Source organism: Cupressus sempervirens, chromosome 2, assembly GCF_028749045.1.
Source record: "Cupressus sempervirens isolate cs-2001-9-10 chromosome 2, ASM2874904v1, whole genome shotgun sequence".
NCBI classification, from domain to species: Eukaryota; Viridiplantae; Streptophyta; class Pinopsida; order Cupressales; family Cupressaceae; genus Cupressus; species Cupressus sempervirens.
Window position 1 is genome coordinate 353,750,544 of NC_143119.1, and position 12,931 is coordinate 353,763,474.

Here is a 12,931-nt window from a genome sequence, read left to right on the forward strand (position 1 = left end):
ATTTTCCTATTGCTAAAAGCTTGATCAGGGTATTGGCATCTTTATATGAGAAATTTTTATACTATTCCACTGTTAAAATATCTGCAGATTTACTACCTTACTATATAACAGATGATGCTCATAATTGTCATTACAAAATAATACTAAATTATAAACTATTGGTTGTGTTCATTATAATGCATTGTTGTCACATTTTGGTAGATTGTTTAATACCACATAAAAATTTATTATGCTTGCACTCTTCACCTCTTCATTCAAAGTCTGAAATATGACAGAAATAACTTAACAAGTACATCTCTTCAATCCAGAAACAGAGATGAAAATGTTGATTATATTTATAAGTGTTTAGCATTTGCCACTATCTGTTCGCATTTTTTATTTGCTTAATGCAGTCTCTGCACACGGCAGTAAAGGGACCTGATGGATCACCTTTGGAAGTACAAGTCCGCACACAGGTTTGTTATCTTTCCTATGTGAGATGGTAGATTTGGCTATTACCATGGCATTGACAGTATTATGTATACGAGTCCTCTCATATGCATCTATCAATTGGTAGAATTTATCATTTGATACATTTGGGATCAATTTAATCCTAATTTTTACTTAATATGTCAAGTGTATGCATGAATCTGCGGAATATGGACATGCAGCACACTGGCTATACAAAGAAGCTCGAAATATAGGAAGATGCATCTCCTTCCCTGATGATGCCAATAATATTATCCTTCCAAATGGAAATGATATCATAGGAAGTACCAGTCAAGAAACACAGAAAGATGCTGATAAGGAATTGTACCTAACTGTTAACTCTATAAGAGCAGGACATCCTGTTCTCAGAATTGAAGACAGTCGTTTACTTGTGGCAGTAGTTGTGAGGTATATGATTTTGAAGGAAAAAATATTTTTCTCTTATCGGAATGCTCTTTACGCTAACAGCTTCATTAAATGATCAGAGTAAATGATGGTGGAAAGGAACTTCTTGTTGCTGTGAGTTTTGCTCTAGCTGCTTCGGAAGCTGTGGCAGCAGGCAGATTGAGCAATCAGACAAAGCGATGGGAAGCTTATGCAAAGCTTTACAAAAAGGTTTTCTAATCTTTTATATTTACCTTATACGGTCCATCTCTGTATTTAAGTTTAAATATTTATATAGAACTCTATCTACTCTTTAAGCTAGAGTAAAGAACTATCGGTTGAGATATTTTCCCTTCCCTTTTTCTTGTTTTTGTGAAAAGTTAGCAGGAAAATTATAAAGCCTGAGAATTGATCCATATTTGTTTTTCAACACTTGCATGCATATTTATTTTAACTATAGTCTTGCTCTTTTGGGAGATTGCATTCGTTTTGTTAACTCCAGCTGGCCTTTATAGACAATTGCAGTTTGAACCTAGATTCCTACATAATGGATTATAAACCCAATCCAAATGATGTCTTACATGATCAACATAATATCAGTCCATCCCATATGTCCATGTAATGCCCCCTTTATAACTTGGGATTTTTGGACAATTACCTTGATTTCTCTCTTCTTACTATGAACTAAAATATATAATACCACTTATAAACTTATGCAATTGATAAGCTATGAATAATAATAATAATTTTATTTCAAGAACAATATATATGTCAGATCCAATGTTACAAGCGTTGGACTCGGCAAGCCCAATCCGGGCTTGAACTTGGACTTAGCGGCTGGACTCAGCAATTAAAAACCCATGAAATTCATAATTTTTTAAGGATTTTAAGTTTTTTCCATGCATCATTTATCCAGTTAAAATGAAATACATAATAATTGGGATAAATAGAAGCTACTTTGCACACACATACACAACTTTTCATAGATCACATAAGTATAAATAATACAAATTTTTGAAAGAAATTACATAAAGTTAAAGTAAATAACATAATAGAAATATAGTGTCACTGTCAAATTTTTATAATATTCATGGAATATGCAATCCATTGAATAAAAGGTTCAAAACATATATCAAAATAAAGGCCCATAGTAGCCTATATTCTCCTATGAGTATGCGGACATTTTCTCTCCATGTGTGCGAGGTTTAACCTCAATGACATGCTCATCGTGATCATCCTCCTCATCCTCATACTCATCCTCATAATCCTCATCATTAGAGTATGGTCCTGCACTGGGTTTCCTCATGCTCTAGCCTCATCTACTGCCATCGCCTTTGCCTTCGTCCGTCGATCCACTTGATCAACCCACTCCAAGTCTTCATTGTGGAAGATCAACTTTCAGCTTCAATTTGATCTCAAATAGCAAGATAGTGTGGGAGATAACACTGTTGAAGGCATGCTGAATCCTAATATTTGGCTAAGCCTGGAATTTTTGAAAACCCCCAAAATCTAGAATTTGCATGTTAACTCCTATGAAGATGGAACCTATCACAAACGTCTTGACAATATTTACACAATTATAACTTAAAGTATAAACTTATACCTAAATGTTATATTTGTATAAATCCTCCTACCCATGAGCTAAAAAATTATTATTTTTCATTGGCTGATAGCAAAGTTGTTGATGTCAGTTTTGTACCACTACATAACATATAGCAATTGAATACTTGATACGGAATATCAAACACTCAATCCCTCTTCTGAAAAGTAAATACTCATAAAGACATGAGAACAACTCCAATGTTCCTTACACTTGTGGATACTAACTCAATTATATTAATATGATTTGTTGGTTAATCATGTAGGTGGCCTTACGTTGTTCATTCAAGGATTGTCGAACTCTCGTTGTGATGATGATGATGTCTGGCTTTGTGGAGTATATGAGTGCCAAATGATATTGATGGTGATGATGGAGGGTGCGTGTTCAAATGACTTATGCCTTCCTGACTCTCTTCTTCAAAATTCCAACTGCTGAACTACTTGATGCTCTACTCCTACTCCTATGAATGGAAAGATTAGCAAATGGACAGGGATCGAATTTAATGAAAGCTTACTAGCGGCTCTACCTCCATAGATGCAATGATTCAAGGAAAAAAGATTAGATTACCACACAAGGCTCCCTAACTAGCCGCTAGGATGTTAGTGGCCTAGTTTATAGATCCCAGCAAACATCCACTAATATCACCATACAACTATCTGTCTACTCTTACTCTTAACTTTCTTGAAATAAAATCTACGCTAACAACTTCAATGAAATTGGAAGTAGAAACCATGCAATAACACCAAGTGTTCTTAATCATCATGCAAGTCACAACAATGATAAAGAGAGGCAATTTTGGTATTATCTTAAGCAACAATTTTCTTCAACCCTTTTAACTTTCTATTGGAAGTAGAAACCATACAATAACAACAAGTGTCCCTAATCACCATGCAAGTCACAACAATGATAAGAGAAGCAATTTTGGTATTATCTTAAGCAACAATTTTCTTCAACCCTTTACAAATGAGAGAAAACGGTCTTAGATAGGGGCCAAAATTAATATCAACGGTAGTGATTAAGAGGCAAAATCAATGATCCACATTAGATCCCCAAAACCCTAATTAGGGTTGTCGCCCCATCAACCTATGAGAAGATGCCACCTCATCAATGGACCAATGAAAAAAAAAGGAAAAGTGGCAACCAATGAGAAGCCACCAAAATGGTAGCCAATCAGAATCAAACACCTATCCTACCCAAGAAGAAGGAGAAATTGCCACTTGGGCTTATATCAAATGATCTTCTAATATAACTCTACCCTTTTCAGCCAATGCAATGAACTTGGCTAGCCTATCGTTGACTTTCTTTATGGGAGGGCAAAGTGTGTGCTTCATCTTGAGCTCAACTGAATTCATCATGTTGCTCATTGCTTGCAGTGTCTTGTCATGATCCTTCTCATATTCTTTCGCATATCCAGTAAAGGCATTGAGGGAGGCAAGGGTATCCAAATGCTTCTTCTTGATGGCAACCTTCCCCAACTCATCCAATCTCGATCCGAATTCTGTCTCATTGACATTCTCTTTGATATCTTCAAAATCAAGTGCAGCCCCAACATCGCTCATCATGGCTAAAATGGAAGTGTCAACACCTATGCTATGCTGTGCAATCTCATTCCGTATCTCTTCAAGTATCCTCAATCTGATAGTCAAGGCAACAAACCAAGACTCCACTGTACTCATTCTTTCTTCATCTACCAACTTGGTTCTCTCCGGATATCTCTTTGGTAGCTCGATAAATGCCTGTAGCCTGGGAATGGCTAAGTCCTTGACTGGAAAGAAATCCTTCCACTCCCCTTCAAATGCTCTGAATTTGCCTCTAATAGCCACCAATGACTTGAATGTCGAGATAAAGAAAGGCAAGAAATTTTGCCCATCTTGAATTATATCATTGATCCAATCTTTGATTTCACGCATCTGAGCAAATATCTCTTCTATGTTGCTCCCATTGTCTTGTGGAAGTGTTGCCTGATGTAACTGTTGGATAGGCTGGCAATCTCTACAATACTTGTTCTCAGCCTCCAACTTTACTATCCTCTTGTTTGCCTTCCTCAACCTTTCTCTAATTGAAACCATGCCTTCTTGGACATCCTCACATTCCATGTCATCCGCGATTCTTCCCAAGTTATGCTCTACTATTTTATACTCCTGAGCTACAATCTCATCCACTACCTTGCTAACCTTTGGTATAGCAATTTGAACTTTTCGATGACCATTATCATTGCTCGTGATTACCTTTGCCATCGTTTTTGCAATTCATTTCTGTTTCTCACTACCTTCCTTTTCCACTAACCCTTGAATATCTTCAACTGCTCGGACAATCACCACCTCGCCTCTTGGCATAAGCTTTTGCCTTAACCATAGCGGTGCAGTGCATCTCCCCAAGAAGTGCTACCTGATGTAACTGTTGGATAGGCTGGCAATCTCTACAATACTTGTTCTCAGCCTCCAACTTTACTATCCTCTTGTTTGCCTTCCTCAACCTTTCTCTAATTGAAACCATGCCTTCTTGGATATCCTCACATTCCATGTCATCCGCGATTCTTCCCAAGTTATGCTCTACTATTTTATACTCCTGAGCTACAATCTCATCCACTACCTCGCTAACTTTTGGTATAGCAATTTGAACTTTTCGGTGACCATTATCATTGCTCGTCATTACCTTTGCCACTGTTTTTGCAATTTGTTTCTATTTCTCACTAACTTCCTTTTCCACTAACCTTTGAATATCTTCAACTGCTCGGACAATCACCACCTCGTCTCCTGGCATAAGCTTTTGCCTTAACCATAGTGGTGCAGTGAATCTCCCCAAATTTGGATTTGGTTTGACTAGCAAAGCATCACCAACAGCCTTAAGCACTTGGCTTACTTCCTCAATATCAATTGGCCTATCCTCTTCTTCACTAGTGACTGTCATATCATCTCCATGTTGGTTCTCCGAAAGAGGAGAGCACTCAGTACTGTCTCTGTAACCACTTGATTCTGAATCATAGCTCACCTCCATAGCGACCCCTTGTCCACTTGTATTATCCCCTTGGCCTTTAGCCTTAATTATGCTCTCCCTTGACAATGCTGCATTTTGTTTCTTTGCTGGAGGTTCCTAATGTTCTTTACTTTTCTCAACCTCCAAATTTCTCTTCTTTCTCTTAACTACTCTTTGTTGCTAGCTACTGCCTTCATCTTTTTGTCTGACTGACTCCGCTGGACCTTCCTCTAGTTTCATCTTCTCATAAGTAAGGCGTACCTTCCGACTTTGTAATTGCCTTAACTTCTCATTGTACCACAACTCAGTGTGTAGATCAACTGTCCTTGTAACTGCCTCTAAGGAAGGATCTTGATGATCATCCCAATCCACTGGACCCAATTCTGTTCCGTCCACTGTATCATAATCCTCTCTTAGTGCATTTTCACCATCTTCTAGTTGATCGAGAATATCAAGGCCTCTCCATTTGATTGCCCTCATCATGCCCATTGACAATCTTGAGAAAACTAGCTTTCTCACATGAAAGTCATCCCATGCATTGGCCCAAAAATCTTCTATATTAGTAATATGTTTGAATGTGTTTTTGTGAGATGCCTTGATAAGATCATTAGGATTGAATCCTTGTCTTGCTCTATACCATCCTAGATGATATCGGTCTAATTCTTTCTCCGCAGTTGCAAAGGTGACAGGATTGGGGCAAGCATCATTGCCTATTCCAAATGAGAAGGTAATCCCTATCTCACCTTTAAGTTTCATTGTCTTGTCGTAATGCTCAAGTTGCCTAGCCAACTCCATCAAAACTATCTTGTCGGTTGGGTACATTGGAAGTCTCTTCGGATAAACTGTACTTCTTGCTACTCTAATAAATGTGAATTGCAGAAATTGGATGAACCAACTCCCATACTTCTTAACTTTTACTTCTACTTCCATTGAGAGCCTTCTAGCAGGTGTCCTTTGTAATATCCTTACTGTCTTCATGGCAAAGGCATCATAAAACATCTTATAATCTTTGGTGTTGTGCAAATGAATCTGTGGATAGCACTCATGCACCAAACATTGCCCCGACCCATTACCAATCATTCCTAAGGCATTAAGTCCAGGATTTTCATATAGTCTCACAATCAAATAGAAAATATAGGACCCCATATAGAATTTCTTTTGATATTGCATTGTCCTAAGTTGCAACTCTAGATTTTCACTGATAATTCTAGCCCAATCAAATTTTCTCTTTCCATTTCCAATTTCATCAATAAAGTAATACATCCAGTTCTCGAATTGCATACCTTGAGCCATGCCCATGATTCGGTTGAGAAGCACAATAAGATCGTCGTACTTTGGTTTGAATTGGTGAGCTTTGATGACTCCCTTCTTGCCCTTGTGTAACCAATTCTACATTAGATGAATGAAGTAAGCCTCCTAATTATCCAGAAATAACTTAGCCGCTTGATCCATCATTACCACTGTCATCCCTTTATACTGAGGAATATTAAATACTTCTTCGACCACTTGTCCTCTGATGTTAGCCAACACTCTCTTCCCTTCATCAAAAATGATGGCCTTGGTAACAATATCAATCTGGGATGCACATTTCATTACCAATTCCGGACAAGGCAAGGTAAGAGTGAAAGTTGCCGTGTGTACAATTCTGCTCTTGTAGATCTTCTTCGCCATGGGGGATTGTCCTTCCTTCAATTTGTCCTTCAATTGTATCATGTTCACTGTATCAATATTGGTATTACTTATTCACCTCACTTTCGAGAAGAAGGTGGTCTTAGGTATCATGTCTTCCTTGTTTTTTTGGTATTCGTTCCCTTTGGGTTCTTGTTTGCACTAACATCTACCATCCTAAACACTTGTTTCTGCCCCTTTCTTTTAAAGGATATGAACTACATTTATCATTCTCCAACCTTCTTTCTATCGATGGAATCTAGCTTATTTCTACCTCTCCAGGTCCTATCTCTACACTTATCAATCTTCCAATTTCAATCCTAGGGGTGGGACTACCACTTATTTTTGCCTCTCCATTACCTTAGATGGACTACACTTATATCTCCCAACTTCAATCTTAGGGTTGTCTAGCATATTTCTACCTCTCCAAATGTTGTATCATAAAATCTACACATATATCTTCCAACTCCAGCCTATCAATGGGATGATGAAGTGATGGATGATGAGTGCAAGAAGAAAATAAGGGAAACGAACCAAGCAAGATCAAGGGATAGAATTGCCTTTAAAAGCAATCTTCACTTCTAAAAATGAATAGAATTTTACCTTAAATCTGCCTTTACCAATAATCAGGCCCTCTTCAAGTTCGGATCAGATCTCGAAAATTTCAATCTTCCCTACAAATAATGATGCCCTAGCAAAAATCAGCAGTTGACTTCCTTGAAATTGCCTACACTTGCCAAAAATCAAACCTTAAATCACATTGCCTCTTTACCAAATAAAATTATGAAATTCTGGAAGTCGAAATCGGTGCCAAAGATGGAGAAATCAGACTTCAAAAAAATCACCCAAGCTGGAAAAAATCAGAGCTGCTCCAAAAATCGCTATAGGGCAGAAATTCGTCCAAGCAAGAAGGAAAAAAATGCCGCCAAGAAAAAGAGAATCTGCCCCAAAAAAATTGCCCAAGCTGGAAATTTGCCTTCCTTAGAAGAAAATTGCACATCCAAGGAGGAGGGAAAAAACAATGAGCAAATAAGAGAAGGGGAAACCCCTCTTATACCACACTTTTTGCCTCTCCAAGTGGGCCAGCCTGCCTAGAGGGGAAACAAAATTAAATTAGTCCCTTAGTTAATGGCCTAGATTTAAATGCAACATTAAAATTACTTAGCACATAGTGAAATTAGCCCATTTAATTGCTAATTTTGATCAAAAATTGCAAAATAGAAACAAGCCAACCTTAGGAGATGTCAAAATTTTTATTTAATAATGTTTTGGCAATTAAAATATCATTAAAATCAAATCTAGCAAGCCAAAATCAATTTTCAATTCCAAATTACCAAGTTAATTTTAATTTTAATTTTTAACATTTTAAAAAATTTCTAGGCAAAATTTCAACCAAATTAATGAGATTTTGCAATTTAGTCCAACTTCAATTTTGCAATGCAATTTCAATTTTTTTTAACAAAATAAATCCCTTTCTTGGCAATTGAAATTCAAACTCCAATTTCAATTTCACTATAAAAAATTTCCTTTTTCACCAAAAAATTCAAGATTCTCCAAAATGACTAAATCTAACAAATTCATTTTGAAAAATGCTCAAGCTTATACAATTATATCAACTTTTCAAAAATCCATCTAAAGTCCAAAAATTTGCAATTTTATCCTGCCAAGTATTTGTTTTAACGATTGAAAAAATGTTGTTTTTGAATTCTTTTTGGCCTAAGGATAAAATTGCATGTTTCAGAAAATCAAGTTTCGCACTGGGTGAAAAATAAACCAACTCAAATCCCTCCTGGCCTGAAGGCATCCAAGGTATAAAATTTTCAAATTCAAAACCTGTGGACAACTTTGAAAAAATTTGCTAAGGCAACTGAAAAATTCCAAAAATCCATAAAAATTGCCAAGGCTTGCCAGAAAAAGGGGGTCCCCAAAGTTTTGGGGTGATGGTGTGAAAACCTCGCAACAAAAGTCTGACCAGCAGGACTCACCAAGTTGGGCAAGTCCATGGAAACTCGCCCAGGAGTCGGCTGAGTCCAAGGCAAGAGACCACAAGCCTTGTGAAGGCTGCCTCGCCCCAGGATTTGCCAAGTCCTTGAAGGACTTGCTGAGTCCTATAACGCTGGTTAGATCACTTGTAGTATATTTTTTCTTATTATATGACTAATATGATAATATCAATCTTGGTACTATCTCTAATTGGACAATTAGGTATATGCTAGATAAGTTAATCTTATATATTTGCACTTAAAGGAATCGGATGATCTTTGCTATATCTGATACAACTCATTTGAGTATGCAAGACATTCTTGATGCTCAATAGCTTTATCTGATTTGACAATGGGAGGTATGCTATAATGTTGTCTTATAATTTCTTATAACAATTGAATTGCTATTTCTTATGTCATCCTTAAATATATGCAATGTTTAGAATGATAATACCGCTTACAACGATATTTTGCTGTTTTGTATATGGTATTCTAACAGATGCTGATGTCATTTCTGATATGTTTAATTCATCCTTGTAACAATGGTGTTGTCTTTGATCTTACTTTGTATGTATGTAACTAGTTAATGTTGAATGACAGATACTCAATCAAGCAGATCCGAGAATGGATAAATAAGAGGTAAAAGGTTCCAATAATGATTGATTGAATGTGTTTGAACTTTCTCTTACACCTTCCAAATCGAAAGGATGGCATCCCTTGAGCTTAATGTGTCTTGTCTCTTCTTGATCGACCTCTTCAAAACCATTAATTTACTTAATCAAATTGTGTCTTGGTTTATATAATCATTGATATTTCAAACTGCTTTTATTTGTCCAAATAGCTACCTATAATATACCCATTTTTAGCAGGTTCCTGCAATTAGCCCGGTCAGTTCACCATTGCGACCCTCGTGAGCTGACAGTGGGATTTGAGGGTCTCAGTTGTGTGGTTAAAGGCTTTCCAACAGCCTATGGTGTGGTTTGGCTCTGTTTGAGGGACTTACTATTTATAGTAAGTCAATCTGTTGCTTCCGATGAGCTGAGTTAAGTTAGAGGAGTTGGAGGATGCTCTCAGTTTTTATTTCGGGCTTCCAGTTTGAGCTTCAACAATCTTCGAGGGAGCATCTATTTAAAGTAAGTCACCTCATTAGGTTCGTTCATCATCTTTAATCATTAGGATCACTTTGGTGTTGTCAGATTTTGATTCTGATGCTTCTTTAGTTGTTATCGCAAGATGGGTGAATTATTATTATTATTCATATAAATATGCTAAGGTTGCTATTTTTTCATAGTGTTGTTGGTTGGTCACTCAAGTATCATAACTCGTTGGAACGGGGACGAGAATTTTTAAATCATGGGAATAAGAAATAGTGGCCTTATGTGTCAGAATTATAAGTTATAGTAGAAAAGGTCATTTTTGGAGCCAAAAGCAATTAATAAATTAGTTTATAATGACACTTTATTATATTTTAATTTTATATGTGGGAAGCTTCCTAAGTGAAGTTCATTTGGGACACTTTGTGCCATTTGGAGATTATAAAGATGAGCTTATTTGATGAGTAAAGCATCCGATTGATTATTTTCTTTTGTTGCCTGTGAAGAGTTTATGAGTTTGCCGATTTCTTTGCCCTTGCTGAATTATAAGGGTTTGGAATTAACAAGTGCCTGGTAATTCACAGTTGAGGTATTGTGAATTAATTTTGAGAATTGTCTTAATTAAATTATAGTATTTCTTGACTGTTATGCATTGTACCTAGGAATTTCATTGTGGTTGGAGAATTTGTGATTTGGAATGCCATTATTGTCTATTGTTTGGTGTGGTTAAAGAGGAATGTATTGTGGCTGGTGTCCTTGTATTTGGTAGTGATTTCAAACTTTGTGGAAGGCTACAATCAATTATTGGAGGGCAACAATCAAGTTTTAGAGCACCTGCGATTATAAGCAAGGAGCATGTATTTATGAACCTATGAGTAAATTGGATTATTTCTTGAGAGTTGCAATCCATATTTCATCTATTAGAAGTGAATTTCTAGGTTCATTATTGCATTCTTGTAAATTTTCAAAAGTCAATTTTTAAATTGGATATTAGTAGCATTGCCATCAATTATAGAATTACTTTTGAATTGTTTATTGGTGTTCATTTGTCCAAATTGATAAAGACTTAATCAATTAAAATTGTGAGCAGTTGGCTGTGAATATAAAGCATTATTTATTGAGTGATAATAATTTGCCTACCAAATGTTTGACAAAAATATCAAACTGTTGATTGGCAAAAGAAAATGGATGCTTGTTAAGGATATAGCCTACTAAGGTTCTTTACAGTGGTATTAGAGCTTGCTCGCAAAGTGTTTGACGAAATGTCAAACAACTGAATTATAAAAGAATTTGGTGTTTTTTGAAGTTATAACCGGTTGGGGTTATTACATTACCACTTAAGAAAAATTTCTTGTTTAACAATTTGTGATGACTCAACACTTATCTAATTGCTCCCACCTTTAATTACTTATGAATAACCTTGAATTTTGATTGTCAAAACTAATCATCAATTAGGTATCGATATTATAATCTCTTCAATAAGTCAATGTCAAAGCTCGTCCGATGCTTGTATAATTTTGTCAAGATATTTGTAATCTCAATTGATATTACCACTACTCCTTAACATGTTTACTGATCACCACTTTGTATATCTCTCTATCCATCATTGATATTGCACACAAAACATAATTATTGTCTTAAAAAATCTTTTGTTTACTAATCATCATTGATGACTACTCATTAGAGTAGCTAAGTCTTTTCCTTATTTCAATTAACTAGATTATCCTTCAAGTTATTTTTATTTTTAATCAATGCTTCCCAAGCTTCACCAATAACATTACTTTCCTCCAATGTTTTAATCAATTACTGATCGTCATAGTGTATGATGCCTGATATCTTCTTATCATCATGGCAGATCAAATTGTCATATGCTTTGGATGCTTACTACTATGATGCTTATGGTCATTTGATGACAAAAGTTACAATTGTATATAGATAGTACTATTGTCTGCATTGTGAACAATTGCTTGACATGCCTTCTCCATTGGATGTATGTGATTGATCCCCATGATGGTGATTACATGATGCTATTCTCGGGCATGAATTGGAACCATTTTCTATTGCACCCAAAGCTCGAACTATTGATGCTCAATACAAAAGTGAGATTTAACTAGACTCATGAGAGGTGGTTAAGCCATGTCATGAGTCCCCCAAGAGGTGTTGACCAGCAAGTTAATAATCCCACCCTTAGCATCGAGTTGGCTTTCAACACCTACTGAAGGGAAATGCAAACCCACGACCCAAGGCTTAGATACCAATTGTTGGAATCATTTGTTGTTGTGCCAAAATCTCGCTCGACACAAACCCTATACTTAACCCGACCCATCGGAGGTTGTTAGGCCATTTCACAAGTCCCCAAGGTGGTGTTGACGACCAAGTCAACATGATACTCATAAAATCTTGAATTTATTAATGTCTTCTTGATGAAGGTGTCGATGATGGTATTGACCCCTGGAATCTTCCTCATAAGACTATTTGACTTAATCTAGTGCTCCCCTTGGTGTGAATATGTTGCTTACTATCTCTACTAGGAAGATGATAACTACCTTGATGATGTTGTGTAATGTCCCCTTTCTAGCGTTCATAACATGATGTGTCGTTAGCCTATTTCCCCTTGGTCCTATAGGGTAACCAAGACATTAAAGGGACTTAGAGGTCATTTGGCCTATGCAGTTCTAATTGCATACCATTTTTACTAGTTTTGAGGTAGTTTTGGGTAAACTTACTGTTTTGAGTAAGTCATTCTAGGTATGACTAGA

The 12,931-nt window shown here is 36.4% G+C and overlaps 1 protein-coding gene across 3 annotated transcripts in view; it reads left to right on the plus strand.

Moving 5' to 3' along the window:
- Positions 1 to 12,931, plus strand: part of LOC149572592 (uncharacterized) — a 321,499-nt gene that overhangs the window by 252,278 nt on the left and 56,290 nt on the right. For 2 of the 3 annotated variants that reach the window (XM_089813695.1, XM_089813696.1), the window contains exons 13-15: positions 393 to 455; positions 617 to 876; positions 954 to 1,083. The exons of the other annotated variant lie outside the window; for it this stretch is intronic. In XM_089813695.1, the coding sequence (XP_089669821.1) occupies positions 393 to 455; positions 617 to 876; positions 954 to 1,083 (453 nt within the window). The remainder of the gene's footprint in view (positions 1 to 392; positions 456 to 616; positions 877 to 953; positions 1,084 to 12,931) is intronic. 3 annotated transcript variants of the gene reach the window in all.